The sequence below is a fragment of the Lynx rufus genome, unplaced genomic scaffold, assembly GCF_022079265.1.
Source record: "Lynx rufus isolate CCGP_SWC_20201006 ecotype Redwood Valley unplaced genomic scaffold, mLynRuf1.p SCAF_2, whole genome shotgun sequence".
NCBI classification, from domain to species: domain Eukaryota; kingdom Metazoa; phylum Chordata; class Mammalia; order Carnivora; family Felidae; genus Lynx; species Lynx rufus.
The window spans coordinates 137,125,904-137,145,346 of record NW_025814834.1 but is presented as its reverse complement, the minus strand read 5'-3'; the positions used below and the strand labels follow the sequence as shown (position 1 = coordinate 137,145,346).

The 19,443-nt window shown below is 35.9% G+C and overlaps 1 protein-coding gene across 2 annotated transcripts in view; it reads left to right on the top strand.

The window, feature by feature from the left end:
* Nucleotides 1–19,443, top strand: part of SLC35A3 (solute carrier family 35 member A3) — a 53,566-nt gene that overhangs the window by 10,310 nt on the left and 23,813 nt on the right. The window contains exons 1-2 of one of the 2 annotated variants that reach the window (XM_047084183.1): nucleotides 14,503–14,562; nucleotides 18,080–18,284. In XM_047084183.1, the coding sequence (XP_046940139.1) occupies nucleotides 18,098–18,284 (187 nt within the window). In that variant the 5' untranslated portion in view covers nucleotides 14,503–14,562; nucleotides 18,080–18,097. Of the gene's footprint in view, nucleotides 1–14,502; nucleotides 14,563–18,079; nucleotides 18,285–19,443 lie in introns of those variants that run through there. The other variant, XM_047084184.1, reaches the window with a different exon arrangement.

The window sequence follows — 19,443 nt, the reverse complement described above, 5'->3', positions numbered from 1 at the left end:
ATTCTTTAAAGCCAATTTTAAACATTTCTAGTAGTATTTTTTTAACATGAGTAAATCTTATAAAGATATTCAATGAATATTCAAATAAAGCATTGTATTTTAACCATTTTATCTGATTGATACCTTGTAATCCTCATAACTGTGCCACATGTGGGGTACATACTGTTTTTCCTCCATATTATACATGAAGGAGAGGAGGGACAGAGAGGTTAAATAGTTTGCTTTATTTATCAAGTGGTGGGGACAGAATGTGAAATTAGGCAATCTGAGTCCAGAGGCATACTCTAATTTACTATGCTGCCTGTCCCTCTAAAACTTAGACTTCCTTAAACACTGAGCCTTCACTGTGAAGACCATGCAAAAGACTTACTGCAAAAACTCATAAGCCATGAATTGGTAGCTTTGAAAGAAGTCTTGCTTTGTATTTGAGCTCTGACATGTTATGCAAGGCAAATTATATACTTAATATCTCAGAACCTACAGTTTTAAATCTATAAAATGAGTGATTCCTCCTTTTACAGATTAAATGAGATTTATTTATTTATTTTAAATTATTTTGTTTTTAGTTTATTTTTTGAGAGAGCAGGGGAGGGGCAGCCCAAACAGGCTGCACATAGCACAGAGCCCGATGCGGGACTCGAACCCATAAACCATGAGATCATAACCTGAGCCGAAATCAAGAGTGGGACGCTTAACCAACTGAGCCACCCAGGCGCCCCCAGATTAAATGAGATTTAAATGAGATGATGCCTGTAAAGCACCTAGTGCAATATCTGATGAGCTGTAGGGTGCTCAGTAAATGTTCTTTTATTAATTTAACATCTCTTGTGAAGTTACAATTATTAGAAAACATTTCATGAGAACCAGTTTCTGCATGGGTGCCTCTACCTTTTATTTATTATACAGAGAGACTTAATTCACAAGGATCATTCTAACCTTCTGAGAATTTACTTATTGTGGAGTTTACTTATTTTATAAATCCAATACAGAGTAAACGCCTGGTATGTGATAGGCACAGGTAAGGAAATGCAAGATATACAATGATAAATGAAACACAGAAGTGCATATATGTCAACAAATTAGATTAATAAAATTTATAAGTGGTATTATAAAATACAAGTATAAAATTACATTGGAATATAGTAGAGGGAAGGCTTCAGTCTTCTTGAAACTTAGGAAAATTTCACTGAGAGTAGACTTGTATCTTAAGGCCTATAAATGTACAAGTTCTACAGGTAAAGAAGAGGAAAAGTGTTTTTTAAAAAGGGATATTTGTTCAGAGAATGCACGAAGAAAAGTGTCTGAGACAGGTCATAGTTTATGGCAGGGAATTTAGGTTGGGGCCAGATTTGTGAGGGGCTGTGTTATGTGAGTTTGTACTGTATCTTCTATTGGTAGGGAGTTAGTTAAATTTTACAAAAAGAGAAGGAATGTGATCAGGTCTACAGTTTATTAAGACGTCGGCTATATGGAGGATAGAGCTGTGAGAGTCTGAAGGCTGTCCCATCAGTTAGTAGGCAGAGTGCCATGAGACTTGAACAGTAAATATTGAATAAGCATAATCAAGATGTACTCATAATCCGTGTATGAACCCATATATACATAATCTCCTAAGACTGTAGGCTTACCTGGGAGTGGTTGCAATTTCCTGTTTAGAAAGGGCGGTGGTTAAAAAAACCACCACTACACAGAATTTGAATTCTAATAGTGGAATTTTGTCCTTAGGGGAGGGTGGTAATCTTTCCTTAAATACCCAAGCACAGTTAATAGCTAGAGTTAAAAAAAACAAAATTTGTCCTTGACAGTCTGTCAAACTATAAACCCATAAATACCAGCTCATTCTATATGTTCTAATTTCAGTTAAATTATTTTAAACATGTTTTTCTAAAATTTTTACCATTTGTGAGTGGTGCAAAGAAAAACATCTTAAGGTCCCTGATCTTTCAGGTTTTTCCTCAGGCTGAATTAAATAAATGGCTAAACATCATTCTTGATTATCCTTGTACATTTTAATACTTAAACATTTGAAAAATGCTGTAACCTTGTTATTAATGTTAGTGCTTGGGTAATAACACTTATAGAATTATTATATTATGTTTGGTTTTCTGCATATACATAGATATGTTTTAGATGGCATGTTCTGACTCATGTAGTATAACTGTAACTGGATAATAAATCATGTTTATTTTTAAAATTTTTTTTAAACTTTTATTTTTGAGAGAGAGACAGACGTGAGCAGGGGAGGGGCAGAGAAAGAGGGAGACACAGAATCCAAAGCAGACCCCAGGCTCTGAGCTGTCAGCACAGAGCCCGACGCACAGGGCTTGAACTCACAAACTGTTGAGATCGTGACCTGAACTGAAGTCAGACGCTTAACAGACTGAGCCACCCAGGCGCCCTGGACAATAAATCATGTTTAAAGGAGTCAATTTGAAAATAGTCTAGTGTGAACAGAAAATTTTAGATTGGGAATTGTTTTCTAGTTTATATCTGATTATCTGCTATTAATATTTTAGGTTATAAAAAACTAAGACATGAATAAAAATGTGATGATCTGTGTATTCTTTGTCTTTCATGTCCTTTAAGATAAGAAAGAAATGGATGTTTTCTAAAATAAGCACTAGTAGAAGAATTACTTTGTAACATTTAGTTAAGTCCTTACCTTCCCTATAGAAATGTTATTAACCATTTAGTTCAGTGAACCAAGTGGATGGGCTTCAAATTTTCCGTGACAGAACATCACTAGAGTAATATCTTATTTATTTGGTATCCTTGGTTTTTTTCCTGAGTCTGGCATTTATTTTTAAAAATATTTATTAAGCACAAACTGTGTGAGAGGAACTGTTGTATGCACTCTTCAATGTAAACCAGTTTTCCTGGTAACTGATTTATTCGTTTGAGTACTGAAAACTTAATTTTATTTTCTTAAAAAAATTTTTTTTTAACATTTATTCAATTTTGAGAGACAGAGAGTAAGTGGGGAAGGGGCAGAGAGAGAGGGAGACACAGAATCTGAAGGAGGCTCCGGGCTCTGAGCCATTAGCACAGAGCCTGAGACGAGGCTCAAACTCACAGACCTGCGAGGTCATGACCCCAGCTGCAGTCAGATGACGCTTAACTGACTGAGCCACCCCGGTGCCCCTGAAAGCTTAATTTTAACCAGTCTTCCTCCTAAACATTTTAAATGCTTTCTGCCTAAGTAGACATAGAATGGAGAACAATTAAAAATTTAAAATATAGATTGTTGTATTGATTTCCTGTGGCTGCTGTAACAAATTATCCCAGCTTGGTTGCTTAAATGAAGAGAAATCTATTCTCCCAGAATTCTGGAGGCCAGAACTCCAAAATCAGTATCATTAGGCCGATAATCAGAGAGGCTGGTAATCAAAGACTCTGGAGGCTCTAAGGAAGTATCCATTCCTTTCTTCTCCCAGTTTCCTTCCTTGGTTTGTGGCTGCATTACTCATGGACAAGGCCAGCATCTTCAAATCTCTCTCTGGATCCATCTTCACACTGCCTTCTCCTCTTACGTATTTGTGTTCTCCTTTTCTGTCTGTCTTTCATAAGGACACTTGTATTTAGGGCTCATTTAGCTAATCCAGGATAATCTTCCTGTCTCAAGATCCTTAACTTAATTTCATTTTAAAAATCCCCTTTTCCAAATAAGGTATCATTTACAAGTTCTAAGGATTAGGACCTTTATCTTTGGGGGCCATTATTCAGCCTACTACAATCCTCAGACGTATTTTAATATCTGGACATGTGCTAGGATATAGAGATTGTAAAAATATATAGAATGTAGGATCCTGGGGCCCTATGAAGTTGTAAAGTCAATTTGCTTTTTATTTCAAGTCCTTGACAGGATCAGACTTTGGATTTCTTTTTCAGAAATACTGACTTTGTAGCTAAAAGAGATAAGTTGTTTTAAGACAGTCATGGAAACTTTCTGATACCTTACTTGAACCATGGTCTGTGAATTTAGGGTCTCAAGTTCATTATTTTTTTTTCTCCAAGTCTTCTAGTTACCTTGGAAACAACAAATGAACACCATTAGATGCCAATTTCCAGTAAAATGTTTGTGGCAGCAACTACTTGATCACCTAAAGCCTTATGTTGATTATAGGTATTTATAGACGATAATTTTTTTAAGTTTATTTATTTATTTTGAAAGAGAAAGAGAATACCCGTGCACACACTGGTGGGGAAAGAGCAGAGAGAGGGGGAGAAAGAGAATCCCAAGCAGGCTCCACACTCAGTGAGGCCTTGACGTGGGGCTCCACGATCGTGAGATCACGACTTGAGCTGAAATCCAGAGTCAGACACTTAACCAACTGAGGCACCCAGGTGCCCCTACAGGGAATAATTTAATTTCTGCCTTAACATGATGAACTACCAGTGGCTCCTTACCACTGGTAATAGGATCATTAATGGCCTTAAATCTAGTCAGGTCAGAAAAGTGATTCCAAATTACTATCACTGTAGTTCTGTTACCCTAGAAACCACATTTGGTACCAAAAACTGTATCAGTGTTCAATAGAGAAACAGAACCCTTCACTATTATAGAATAAGGGATTTATGATAGGAATAAGACCTGTGACAACTGTGAGAGAAGCAGGGGAAGTCACGGTCAAAAAAGAGAGTGGTGAAGGATTACTGAGAAGTCACTAAGCAGCCTTCCTGAAAGACTAGTGTGTATATTCAAGTCAGAGCTTTCAAAACCATCTAGGAAGGAAAGCATGTCCTGTAGCCAGAATAGGATCATGTAATGGAGCTGGTGGGAGAGTGTAGAGAAAGCTATCCTCTCTTTGTAGCTGTCTTTCACTGTCCACAGTCAAGAGTCTGGTGGAGAGCCTGAGTCCACTCTTATGCAGTAGGATCAGCAGTTGTGAGGAAGAGCTGACCCAGTGCAGGGAAGAGTGAAGATAACTGGAATCTGTTTCTCTGTTTCTGTTTTACCACATGTAATCCTGAAAATTTTCTGAGTGTAATGGCTCTTGCATCACTCTTGTCTTCCTAGTTTTGTGCGGACTTTGTGTTTAGCCAGTTCTAACCTAGCACCATACAGAGTAAGGGACTGTTTGAGTTTATGAGTTTAACAAAGTTGACATAAGGTATCATAATTTTCCTATGATATTTTTCTCTAGCACCTTAGGTTATAGCAGTTTACATACTTATACTATTTCTTTTTTTCTTTAAGTTATAATGTTTATTTTTGAGAGAGAGAGCACGTGCATGCGTGGGAGAGGGGCAGAGAGAGAGGGGGACAGAGGATCTGAAGCAGGCTCTACGCTAACAGCAGAGAGCCCAATGTGGGGCTCAAACCCACGAACCACGAGATCATGACCTGAGCCAAAGTCGGACACCCAACTGACTGAGCCACCCAGGCGCCCCTCTTTTTTTTTTTTTTTTTTAAATTTGGGAGAGCGGGTGTGTGTAAGTGGAGTGGGGGAGAGGGGCAGAGGGAGAGAGAATCTTAAGCAGGCTCCACGCTCAGCATGGAGCCCAACGTGGGGCTTGATCCCATGACCCATGAGATCATGACCCAGTTGCCCCTCAAAGGGGATCTTAGAGCTATACTGTTTTCCAAATGACTGATATTATATAAAGAATAGAATAAATAATACTGAACAATTTTAAATCTAAAAATTAGAATGCAAATACGTTTTATATTTGTATAATTGAAGAAATATTTGAGTACTATTGATTTTACTGAATGTAAGAATGGAAATTCTGTAGTCCTGAAAGAACAAGTTAAAAATTGACAGTACTATTATTTATATATAGGTGATATTGCCTTAGGTAAACAGACATTTGACACGTTGAGGAAGAAAGGGAAGGAGAAACAATGAAAAGTTGTTTTACTTAGATTGTAATAGGAACTTTAGATAGTAAAGAGTTGGTTGTTAAGTGTTACTGAGCAGGATTGTGCTTTTCCTTAAGCACTTAAAAGTGAACTAATTTAGTGGAAGTTACTATTTCTATCATAGAAACAAAATTGATTATACCGATAATGTAAATTATCTTCAGTTCATTTTTCTTTCACTTTAATAAAAAAAGAAAGCTTTTGGATTTTCCACAGGATTATTATGGATTTCAAGCATGACATATTGTTGCTACTTTTAGGGAATGCAGTAGCAACGTTTGAGGTAATTTGAAAGGAAGATATATAGATGCCAGTGTCAGAAGTAGAGGCAGTTGTGATAAATTTTATTTGTCATTATTTAGCATACAGTTATAGGTTGCAGTTTTAAAGTTTGGCATCATGGAGGATAATGGACAAAAAGTTGCAACTGAGGTCAGTATTTCTATATGTATTTACTTTTTCTGTTCACACTTGGGAAAATCTTAAAAGATCTGTTTTTACCAATAGATATTTCTGACTAGAATATAATATGAACTTATATTTTCCTGTCACTTTGTAATTTGTGTGTTTTCATATGTACTGTATTATGTCATTAACAGCTAGTAGATTATTATATTGTACTCAGGGAGTGTATTTCAGAACTACTGTTTAGAAAATGTAAATATAGCTTACTCTAAAAACCATAAGTTAAGAAATTTAGTCTTTTATTTTTACAATAGAAGGAAAATTGATGTGCAGAATTTCTTAGGTACTTAGTTGTCTGTATAAAAATCTATGTAAATTTTATTACAGTTTAAAAATACTGACTAAACATTTGGTCTCTTAGGACTTTTAGTAGCTGGAGATGCATCAGCAAAATACCAATATGATTATTATTATTATTATTTTAAATGTTTATTTATTTTGAGACAGATTGTGCCTGCATGCAAGTGAGGAAGGGGCAGAGAGCGAGGGAGAGAAAATCCCAAGCAGGCTGCACGCTATCAGCATGGAGTCCAGCACGGGGCTCAATCCCAAAACTGTGAGATCATGACCTGAGCCAAAATCAAGAGTCAATCACCTCAGCCACCCAGGGGCTCCCAGATATTATTGTTGCAGTAGAAACAATGAGCTTCATATACAGACCTAAAGATTATACATATACATAGTAAGCTTATGGAATAAGTCTGTAGCCAGACTGATTTTCAGATTTACACACAAGGCCTTATCTAAGTCTGAAAAGATGAGTAGAGATTATTGGTATATAACGTTTTGAAGATTTCAAAACTTAGTTAATGCATATCTAATGTAATTAATGATGGTTTATACAACTAATTTCTCACTAATCCTGACTAATTTGGAGGTAGAGGTGGTAGCAGAAGTGTACATTAATGATACTTCATGTAATGTGTGTTGTTTAAAAAATGTAAGCCTTTAATTCAGAATTGGCTGACAATGCATTATAAAGCAAGGATCTTTGGAAGCTATTTTAAAGAAAATTAAAGACATCTAATTAGCATATCAGATGTACTTAATTTGTACCTTCTAGTGTGTTTGTAAAACCTTTTTGTTCTTGGGGCACCTGGGTGGCTCAGTCTGAGTGTCTTGATTTTGACTCAGGTCAAGATCCCAGGGTCATAGGACGGAGCCCAGTGTCTAGTCCCCCCTACCTTCAGGCTCCCTGGCTAAGCATAGAGCCTGCTTAAGATTCTCACCCTCTGTTCCTCTCCCCTACTTGCACTCTCACTCTCAAAATAAAAAATAAATAACTACCAAGAACCTCTTTGAACTCTAAAGAGGCTTACTAATATTTTTTTGTACAAAGTGCAAAAATATTTTAATTAAGCCATCATCCAAACTCATCAAGTTGCAGTGAATGAAGTTATGTTGTACATATGTTATAAAATGGTATTTAAAAATAATAAAACTAGGAGTGCCTGGATGGCTCTGTCAGTTAAGTGTCCAGCTCTTAATTTTGGCTAAGGTAATGATCTCATCGCTTGTGAGTTTGAGCCCTGCATCAGGCTCTGCATTGACTGTGTGGAACCTGCTTCAGATTCTCTCTTCCTTTCTCTCTTTGTCCTTTGCCTGCTCGTGCTCTCCCTCTCTCTCAAAATAAATAAGTAAACTTAAAAAAAATAATAAAAAATAAGAAAACAAAATAAATAAATAAATGAATAAATAAAAATAAAACTAACTTTATAAATACCAAATTTATAACAATTCAGAGGAAAAACAGTGATTGGAAAGCAAGTGCAAGTTCTATTAGAGTGACTAACCAAACCCTGAAATATCCCTTGTGCAAAGGACTTTTATTTTATTATTATTTTTTTAAATGTAATTTACTGTCAAATTGGCTAACATACAGTGTGTACAGTGTGCTTTTGGTTTTGGCGGTAAATTCCCATGGTTCATCACTTACATACAACACCCAGTGCTCATCCCAACAAGTGCCCTCCTCAATGCCCATCACCCATTTCCCCCCTTCCCCAACCCTCCCATCAACCCTCAGTTTGTTCTCTGTATTTAAGAGTCTCTTGTGGTTTGCCTCCCTCCCTCTCTGTAACTTTTTTCCCCCTTCCCTTCCCCCATGGTCTTCTGTTAGGTTTCTCAAGTTCCACATATAAGTTAAACATATGATATCTGTCTTTCTCTAACTTATTTCACTTACCATAATACCTTCCAGTTCCATCCACGTTGCTGCAAATGGCATGATTTCATTCTTTCTCATTGCCAAGTAGTATTCTGTTGTGTATGTAAACCACATCTTCTTTATCCATTCATCAGTTGATGGACATTTGGGCTCTTTCCATAATCTGGCTGTTGTTGAAAGCTCTGCTATAAAAATTGGGATACATGTGCCCCTGTGCATCAGCACTCCTGTATCCCTTGAATAAATCTAGTAGTGCTATTGCTGGGTCATAGGGTGGTTCTATTTTTAATTTTTTGAGGAACCTCCACACTTTTCCAGAGCGGCTGCACCAGTTTGCATTCCCACCAGCAGTGCAAGAGGGTTCCCGTTTCTCCACATCCTCGCCAGCATCCGTAGTTTCCTGTGTTGTTCATTTTAGCCATTCTGACAGGTATGAGGTGGTATCTCGGTGTGGTTTTGATTTGTATTTCCCTGATCATGAGTGACATTGAGCATCTCTTCATGTGTCGGTTGGCCATCTGGATGTCTTCTTTGGAAAAGTATCTATTCATGTCTTCTGCCCATTTCTTCACTGCATTATTTGTATTTCAGGTGTTGAGTTTGGTAAGTTCTTTATAGATTTTGGGTACTAACCTTTTATTCGATATGTCATTTGCAAATATCTTTTCCCATTCTGTCGGTTGCCTTTTAGTCTTGTTGATTTTTTCCTTTGCAGTGCAGAAGCTTTTACTCTTGATGAGGTCCTAATAGTTCATTTTTGCTTTTAATTCCCTTGCCTTTGGAGATGTGTCGAGCAAGAAATTTCTGTGGCCGAGGTCAAAGAGGTTGTTGCCTGTTTTCTCCTCTAGGGTTTTGATGGTTTCCTGTCTCACATTTAGGTCTTTCATCCATTTTGAGTTTATTTTTGTGTATGGTATAAGAAAGTGGTCTAGTTTCATTCTTCTGCATGTTCCTGTCCAGTTCTCCCAGCACCATTTGTTAAAGAGACTGTCTTTTTTCCATTGGATGCTCTTTCCTGCTTTGTCAAAGATTAGTTGGCCATACATTTTGGGTTCAATTCTGGGTTCTCTATTCTATTCCATTGGTCTTTGTGTCTGTTTTTGTGCCAATACCATACTGTCTTGATGGTTACAGCTTTGTAGTAGAGGCTAAAGTCTGGGATTGTGATACCTCCCACTTTTGTTTTCTTTTTCAATATTACTTTGGATATTTGGGGTCTTTTGTGGTTCCATACAAATTTTAGGATTGCTCTAGCTTTGAAAAGAATGCCTGTGCAATTTTGATTGGGATTGCCTTGAAAGTGTAGATTGCTTTGGGTAGTATTGACATTTTAACGATATTTATTCTTCCAATCCATGAGCATGGAATGTGTTTTTTGGTTTTTTTTTTCCATTTCTTTGTGTCTTCTTCAATTTCTGCAAAGGACTTTTAGAAGTACTAGCAGTGTGGGGTACCTAGGTGGCTCAGTTGGTTGAGTGTTTGACTCTTGATTTCAGCTTAGGTCATGATCTCATGGTTTGTGGCATTGAGCCCCACGTTGGGCTCTGTGCTGAAAGAGTGGAGCCTGCTTGGAATTCTCTCTCTCCTCTGTCCCTGCCCTTCCCTCTACTTATGGGTGCATTCACATGTGCATACTCTCTCTCTCTCTCTCTCTCTCAAAATAAATAAAACATTAAAAAAAACCAGTATTGGCAGTATGATTGGTGTATCAAATCACACATACACAAAGATTGCATTTATATATTGTTGTTATTTAATACAATAAACAAATAATTGTACAATAGTTCATTATTATATGTGTTATATATTACTATATACACTCAAAGTTTATAATTTAAAAATTCAGTCAGGGGAGCCTAGCTGGCTCAGTAGATTTAGCATCTGACTCTTGATTTTGGCTCAGGTCATGATCCTAGGGTCATGGGATTGAGCCCCACATGAGGATCTGCTCTGAGTGTGGAGCCTGCTTAAGGTTCTCTCTCTCTTTCTCTCTCCCTCTGCTCCTCTCTCCTGTTCGTGCACACACACACTCTCTCTCTAAAGTGAAACAAAATAATAAAATAAAAAGAAAAATTCAGGCAAAAGTTTTAGATGAAAAAATTGAAATTAGATTAACAGAATTGTGTGTTTATGTGTGTTAAAACTGGAAGAGACTTGAAAACTCATATAAAATGTTAAATTTTAGAAAAAGAGCTTAAAATTCTTGTGGCTTATATAATGTTTAGAAACAACTTTAACAATTTTAAGAAAATTTATAAATTTATTTTTTTTAATTTCTTTTCAAGAGAGAGAAAGAGAGAGCGCGCGCGCTTGCAAGCGCAAGTGGGTGCGGGGCAGAGAGAGAAGGAGACACAGAATCCAAAGCAGGCTCCAGGCTCTGAGCTGTCAGCACAGAGCCTGACGCACAGGGGTCAAACTCAGGAGCCTTGAGATCATGACCCGACCCAAAGTTGGATGCTCAACCGGGTGAGCCACCCAGGTACCCCTAAATTTAAATTTTTAAAAGGAAAAGAATGCTAAATGTTTATCAGTAGGAAAATGGGTAAATAAAAGATCTACTCATTTGATGGAACATTGGAGTTGTTAAAAGCAATGAGCTAGGTCTGTGTATCAGATGCTGAATAAAGTAAGGAAAATGCTGAATAAAGTATGCAGTTTGTTGTTATGTATATATATTAAAGTACTTATGGCTTATTATATCTATATATGTATAAAGAATTTTTAATAGTAGACTAGAAATATATACTCTAAACTCATAATAGGTTCCTACTGAGGAGGGGGAAAGGAATGGGATTTAGAGTTGTGGCTTATTGGGGGACTTTGACTTTAATCACTTTAATCGTAATGTTATTCCTTTACAAAAGGGAAGATAAACAAATGTGACAAGATTGAGACTTATCAGTTCTGGGTGATGTAATCATAGATGTTATGTTCTTGGTACTTTTGTTTTTAAAAATTTATTTTTAATGTTTATTTATTTTTGATAGAGAGAGAGCATGAGGAGGGGAGGGGTAGAGAGAAAGAGGGAGACACAGAATCCAAAACAGGCTCTAGGCTGTGAGCTGTCAGCACAGAGCCTGACACAGGGCTCGAACTCACAAACTTCAAGTTCATTACCTGAGCCAAAGCCAGATGCTTAACCATTTGAGCCACCCAGGTGCCCTGTTCTTGGTACTTTATTGAATTTTAACATTCCATTTTTTTCCTTCAAGAAAGGAAAGGAAAAGGTGGAACTTTGTGATTATAAGACTTTATTTTCCATGTAATAAAGAAGCCCAAAAGGTTGTTAGAATACTTTTAAGTGGAAATATGAAATGGTCTAGGTGCTTTATTTCACCTTTGCTACTAAAGTCCTGGGGTTTAGGGTTTTCCAAAAAACTGAAATAGAAATTATTGACAGAATCTATACCAGATATAGATGTTTTTGGGTAATTGATGATGGTTGAAGTTTTTACTAATTAAGTTTTCTACATTTTTCTTATTTTTAATATTTTATTTGTTCATTTGTTTATTTTAGAGAGAGAGCATGAGCAGGATTGAGGGGCAGAGAGAAGGAGAGAGAGAGAGAGAGAGAGAGAGAGAGAGAGAGAGAGAGAGAGAGAATATCCCAAGCAGGCTCCACATTCAGTGTGGAGCCTGACGCAGGGCTTGTGACCTGAGCCATAATCAAGAGTCAGAGGCTCAACTGACTGGACCACCCAGCCTTCCCAGTTTCAACATTTTTAAAAGAATATACTGGCTTTTTAAAATAATTAAAAGTATTAAATGCTATTTTCAAAAAACAGAAGAAGCCAAAACAAAGCCATCAGAATGAAATAGTGTCATTTACTTTAGTAATCAAAAAGAGTGCATTTTTCAGGTCTTAGCTGTTAAAGGTGAAAGTGGAACATCTAAGCATTCTTACTCTTCTGATCCTGCTATAAATCTGAGAGCCTCACTGAACCCCCAGTGAGTTCAGGGAGCTTAGTAACTAGAGACCTTAAAAAATGTGGGTAGCCATTTGTTGACTAGTTCATAAGGCTTTGACAGTGAATTGAATAAAGCTACATTTGTGAGAGAACTTAGCACAGTTCCTTGTTGATTATTGGTATGCAAATTTCTTAGATAGGAAATTTTAATGAAACAATAATATGGAAACCAGAGGATTAGCAATTCCTGAAAGGATAAAAAAAAAGGGGAATTAGGTGGCAAGAGAAGAAAATGTAGGGAGGAGTAAAATTAAATCTTAAATATAAGATTGTTTAGAGGTTGTGTTCAATAATAATGAGAAACTGTTGTACACTTTAAAATGAAGAAACAGTATTAATCTTATAAATTAATAGAAGTGGAACATAATCTTCATTTTGGTAGATTTCTTATTTATGAATTTGCTGTGAATTTATGGTTTGCATTAAATGAAAATATTTAGTTTTACCTGTATTGTACTCCAAAACCAACCTATGTATTTGTATAATCTTAGAAATACTCGTATTTTTTTCCATTTTGAGTTTATACATTCCTTAGGCAGAATTATAAATTAAATTGCAATTCTTTACTGTTGATCTAGTACCAATAATCATTTGTATATATTTTACTTTTCAAGTTTGTATTAGAAAAACAATCCAGTTTTTTCCTGCTGTGTGTCTCCTTTCCTCCTTCTCCAGAACACTTCACTTCTGACATTTTTGGTCATCAAATGTTGGGGAGGAGATGTGGTTTCCTCACCGCAAGCCATTCTCTGTGACACCAGCTGGGTATCCTACAATTTAACTTGTATTCTGACACTATCTACCTGCAGATAGTGTCAGATCCTATGGATTGGCGTTTCAGTCCCATAAGACTGCTCCCACCCTAGTTCAGATGCCAGTCGCAAGTAGTAAGTAGGTCACCAGATTACCCATAACTCTAATTTGGCTACAAATTGGAGGTTCCCACCATCCCCTCCTCAACTTGGATTAACTTGCTAGAGTGGCTCATAGAACTCAGAGAAACACTTCCTGTATCAGTTTATTAAAGGATATGATAAAGGATACAGATGAACAATTAGATGAAGAGATACATAAGTACCAGGTTTCAGAGGGCCCTGAGTGCAAGAGCTTCTGTCCCTGTGGAGTTGGGATGTGTCATCCTCATGCTGTGTATAGCTTGTTATCCTGAAAGCTCTCTGAACTTCATACTACTGGAATTTTTATGGAGTTTTTGTTACATAGGCATGATCAGTTGATCACCCAGGAAATGACAAGGGTTCCAGGAACCCTGTGTCAGGAACCAGGGCCAAAGACCAAACGTTAGAACAAAAGATGCTCCTAGTGCTCTTATCACTAAGGAAATTACAAGGGTTTCAGGAACCCTGTGTCAAGAGCTAGGGGCAGATACCAATATATATTTTTTCTATTATCTCACATACTTAAAAAAATACATTGTAACTGTATTAATAATTAAGATCTGAATTATCAAGGCAAATGTATTGATGTTGTACATGTTTGGAAATGGAAAAGCAAAATAGTAAAGATAGTACATCCTGGCTTAGAATCTGACCTTTAAAATTCATTTGAAAAGAAAGTAGGGCACTGCTGTTGTAACAGGTACATTTTTACGATCTTAGTTGCACAATAAACAAAGACTTCCTTGAATAGATTTTCCAGGAGAATCAGATGCCTATGCCAAATGTAGATTGCTGGGAACTTGCACTGCTTCCACACAGAGATAAAGTCCATCAGATGTCCTCTGGAATTCTACAGTAACACATAGTGAGAGCTAGGGAACCTGGTATTTAACTATATAACTTAATATTTTCAATTAGTAATTATATGACCTTGAGCAAGTCATCTAACTTCTCTGTTCACTATTTTCTTCAGTTTAAAATGAAGAGATTTGTACTAGATGATTTCTAAAGCATCTTCTATCTCTAAAATGCCGTAATTTCATTTCACATTAGGACTCTTGCTAATGCAGATTTACAAAAGTGAGATGGTTAATACATAAATCTATGTATTCTTTCCTCTAGGTTTGATGCTCTTATTTATATATGACAAAAAGAGATATATTATTCAAATTTTCTCTCTGATATTCATATAAAGTACTTAAGGTAATTTTTTTCAATCATTTTTTTTTCACTATTGAAAATTTTATCCTCGTATTTATGGTGCTACATTGTTTGGATTTGGAGCATATTCAATTTGAGATAGGAATTGCTAAATTTAATAAGCTAGACTTTGTTCCTTCAAGGATAGGCTCTCTCTGTTACCATGGTACTTGGCCTACTATAGGCACCAAATAATGACTATTGGATCTATTTGAATATATTATATTGCTATTTTAATGATTATGAGGTGAGGAAAGATAGTGGATCATATAACTAGAGCCATAAAGGGTGACTTGGTTGTGAGAGCTATAAAGAAATATATAATAAAAAGTGTTCATATTAACAAAACTTAGGATGGAAGATGGAATCATGGAAAGGATAGAATTGGCCTGAAGAATAGACTAACAGAACATCATTGGTATTAATCCAAAGGAATTAGAGCCAAAATCAAAGTATGAGGAAAGCCTGTTGAGGAATGCTACTACTTAGTACATCCTCAATCTTTTTTTTTTTTAAGGTTATTTATTTATTTATTTATTTATTTAGAGAGCAAGTGCACGAACACGAATGGGGGAGGGGCAGAGAGAGAGAATCCCAAGGAGGTTCTGCACTGCCAGCACAGAGCCCACTTTGGGGCTCAAACTCACAGACTGTGAGATCATGACCTGAGCCAAAATCAAGAGTCAGATGCATAACCAACTGAGCCACGGAGGCACCCCTATCCTCAATCTTTGATCAACTTTGTTGATTTGTGAATTACAATAAGATGTATCCTTTTTAAATGTACAGTTCAGTGAGTTACAATAAGTGAATAGAATTGTATAATCATCACACAATCAAGATACAGAATATTTCCATTATCACCAACAATTCCTTGCTATCCCTTTGCAGTCAACCTCCAACCTCAACCCCTGGCCACAGTCTGCATCTGTCACTGCAAATTACTTTTGCCCTTTTTAGAATTTCATAAAAATGGATCATATAGTGTATACAGTTTTGTCTATAAACTTTTTTGTTTAATTTCTTTTTAAGATTCATTGATGTTTTACCATACATCAGTATTTCATTTCTTTTTATTGCTAAGTAGTATTCCATCATGGATGTACCACAGTATGTTTAGTAATTCACCTGTTAATGGGCATTTGGGTTATTTACAGTTTTTGAATGTTATAAATGAAATTCACATGAATAATTATATACGAGCATTATCGATAAATGTTTTCAGATCTCTTGAGTATACCTAAGAGTGGAATTTCTAGGTCATTTGAAAAGATTATTATTTTTTAAAATCAACTACCAAAGTGTTATTCAAAGTGGTTGTATCACTTAATAGTCCCACTAGCAATGTAAGACCTCTGCTCTAAACCCACTCCATTGCTTGGTAGCATCAATTTAAAAATTTTTGCCATTCTAGTAGGTACATAATGGTATCTCATTGTGGTTTTAATTTGTATTTCTGTAATGACTGTGATGTTGAACATCTTTTCATGTGCCTATTAGCCATTCATTCATCTTTTTTGATGAAATGTCTATTCAAATCTTTTGCTCATGGGTTGTCTTGTACTTACTGTGTTGTAAGAGTTTTGTATATATTCTGGACACAAAGCCATTGTCAGATAGATGTATTGAGAATATTTTCTCCCATCATGTGGTTTGCCTTTATTTTTATAGTATCTTTGGAGGAACAGTTTTAAATTAATGATATCCAATTTATCCCTATTTTTCTTTTATGGTTTGTGTTTTTTGTATCTAAGAAATATTTGCATATTCCTAAGTGTCTACATTTTTCTCTTGTTTTCTTCTTGAATATTTATAGCTTTAGCTTTTATGACACGTCTGTGATTCATTTCTAGTTAAATATTTGGTGTGAGATAAATAAGGATAGAGATTCACTTAAAAATGGAGCTCCTGGATGGCTCAGTTGGTTGAGTGTCTGACTCTTGATATTAGTTCAGGTCATGATCTCACCTTTCATGGGATCAAACCCCATGTAGGGCTCTGTGCTGACAATGTGGAGCCTGCTTAGGATTCTCTCCCTCTCAGGTACATGCACATGAACTCTCTCTCTCAAAATAAATAAACATTTTTAAAAAATAAAAAGAATACAGTTGTCTTGTTCTAGAATTATTTGTTTTTGTTACCATTGTCAAGGTCATTTGACCAAATATGTATGGACTTAACTTCTGGACTATATTCTGTTCCGTTGATCTGTACTTCTGTCCTGTGTCAATACCAGTTTTAATTATTAGAGCTTTATAGAAAGTGTGGACTTTCAGTTTAACTTCTTTATTTTTTCTTTTCAAAATTGTTTTGGTTGTCTAAGTCCTTTGTATTTCCACGGAAATTTTATTTTTAAAGTTTATTTATTTTGAGAGAGAGTGCTCATGAGTGGGGGAAGGGTAGACAGAGAGGGAGAGAGAGAATCCCATGCAGGCTCCATGCTGCCAGTGCAGAACCTGACATGGGGCTCGATCTTACAAACTGTGAGATCTGTGAGAACATGATCTGTGCTGAAATCAAAGAGCTGGACACTCAACCCACTGAGCCACCCAGGTGCCCCTCCATATAAATTTTTAAATCAGCTTGTCAGTTTCTACCAAAAACCTATAGGGATTTTGCTTGGAATTGCACTGAATCTTTACATCATTTGGAAGCAAATGGTAAGTGGAGGAGAAGTGAACTGACCACACATACTGCATTAAGTTCTTCCTCAAAAGAGGCTCTTGGTGGAGCATCTCCATGTTTGCAAGAGTTATGGTGGTTGATACCGTTGTTCAGATCTTCTGTATTCTTACTGGCGGGTTTTGGTGTGCATGTGTGTGTATTCTATTAATTACTGAAAAAAGTAGGTTAAGACCTCACATTATGTCTTATGGCTTTACCTGTTGTTGTTTTTTAATATGTTAGTTTTTGTCCCATGTGTTTTGAAGCTATGTTATTAGGCACATATTCATTTATAACTGTCTATATCTTACTGATGTATTGACTCTTTTATCATTATGGAATGTCCTTCTTTCATTCTAGAAATAATTCTTATGTAATTGTTTTTGCCTGATCATAATTTAGCCTCTCCAACCTCAGTCAGTTAAGTGTCTGACTTCAGCTTAGGTCATGATCTCATGGTTCATGAGTTCAAGCCCCACATCAGGTTCTCTGCTTTCAGCACAGAGCCTGCTTTGGATTCTCTGTCCTCCTCTCTCTCTGCCCCTCCCCTGTTTGTGTTCTCTCTCTGTCTCTCTCAAAATAAATAAATAAACTTAAAAAATTTTTTAGAAATTAAAAAAAAAAAGATCTGGGGTCGCTAGCCAGTTTGTCTTATTTTCTTCACCTTCCTGAGTCTTTAGACAGGGTACTTACTTTTTGTCTTTGGTCCAGGGTTTATAGTTATGATTAGCAGGAAGAAAAGGGTGGAATGCACTTACCCATTCTTGTCTGGAACCAGAAGTCTCATAATGATTTTTAATAAATGTTTCTGTATTTTCTAATTTTGTTTATTTGCCCTAATTATTTTGTTTTTCAGGCAAATGAAGATAAAACAATGTCCGCCAACCTAAAATACCTTTCCTTGGGAATTTTGGTCTTTCAGACTACCAGTTTGGTTCTAACGATGCGTTATTCTAGGACTTTAAAAGAAGAGGGACCTCGTTATCTATCTTCTACAGCAGTGGTTGTTGCTGAACTTTTGAAAATAATGGCCTGCATTTTATTAGTCTACAAAGATAGCAGTAAGTTTTTTGGTTTTCTGTTCTCAAGTCATTGCAATTTACTTGATTATTTTGGTGTTATTTACATATGATATATATATATATATATATATATACATACATACATTCATATGTATACATATACATATATATATATATACACATATATGTATATTGTTAACTACACATTTGAACACTATTGCCTTATCTAATGTCCTACTATTACAGACATTTCAATATTTTTCATTTTCTTAAGACAATTTTAGTCTAGTTACGAAGACATTTTATTCTGATCTATATCATGATTCATGTCTTCCAGTTAATGCTGTAAATATGAAATATAGCTTCTTGCATTTATAATAATTTGAGAATAAGTAAATTCTATATAGTTCTGTAACTTTTAGAAATTTAGAGAAGTCACAATTTTTTACTAAAGTCAAGCCTTTTTATATTATTTGTTGCATTAGTTAGTCTAGTGGTGACTGATACATTTTAAGAAAAAAACAACTTTATTGAGATATAATTCATATACCATATAATTCACAGGTTTTGAAGTATAAAATTCTGTGTTTTGGGGTATATTGCATTATTCTTTGAAATTGTAGTACAATATATTTTTACACACATATATATCATAAAATTTGCAACTTTAACCACTTTTAAGTATAATTCAGTGGCATTAATTATATTCACAATGTTGTGCAACCACTAGCACTATTTCCAAAACTTCATTCACACCAAATAGAAACTCTGTAACCATTAAATAATAATTCCCATTCCCCTTTATCTTCAGTACTTGGAAACCTCTATTCTACTTTCTCTCTCTATGAATTGGCCTGTTATAGATATTCCATCTAAGTAGAATCATGCAATATTTCTCCTTTTATGTCTGGCTTATTTTAGACAATGTTTTCAAGTTTAATCCATGTTGTAACATGTATCAGAACTTTATTTCTTTTTTTTAATGTTTATTTTGAGAGAGAGAGAGAGAGACATGCACACAACATGCACCAGTGAGGGCAGATGGGGGAGGGGCAGAGAGAGAGGGAGAGAGAGAATCCCAAACAGGCTCCATGCTATCAGCGCAGAGTCCCACGCAGGGCTCAATCACACAATCTGTGAGATCATGACTTGAGCCAAAATCAAGAGTCAGATACTTAACCATGTGAGCCACCTAGGC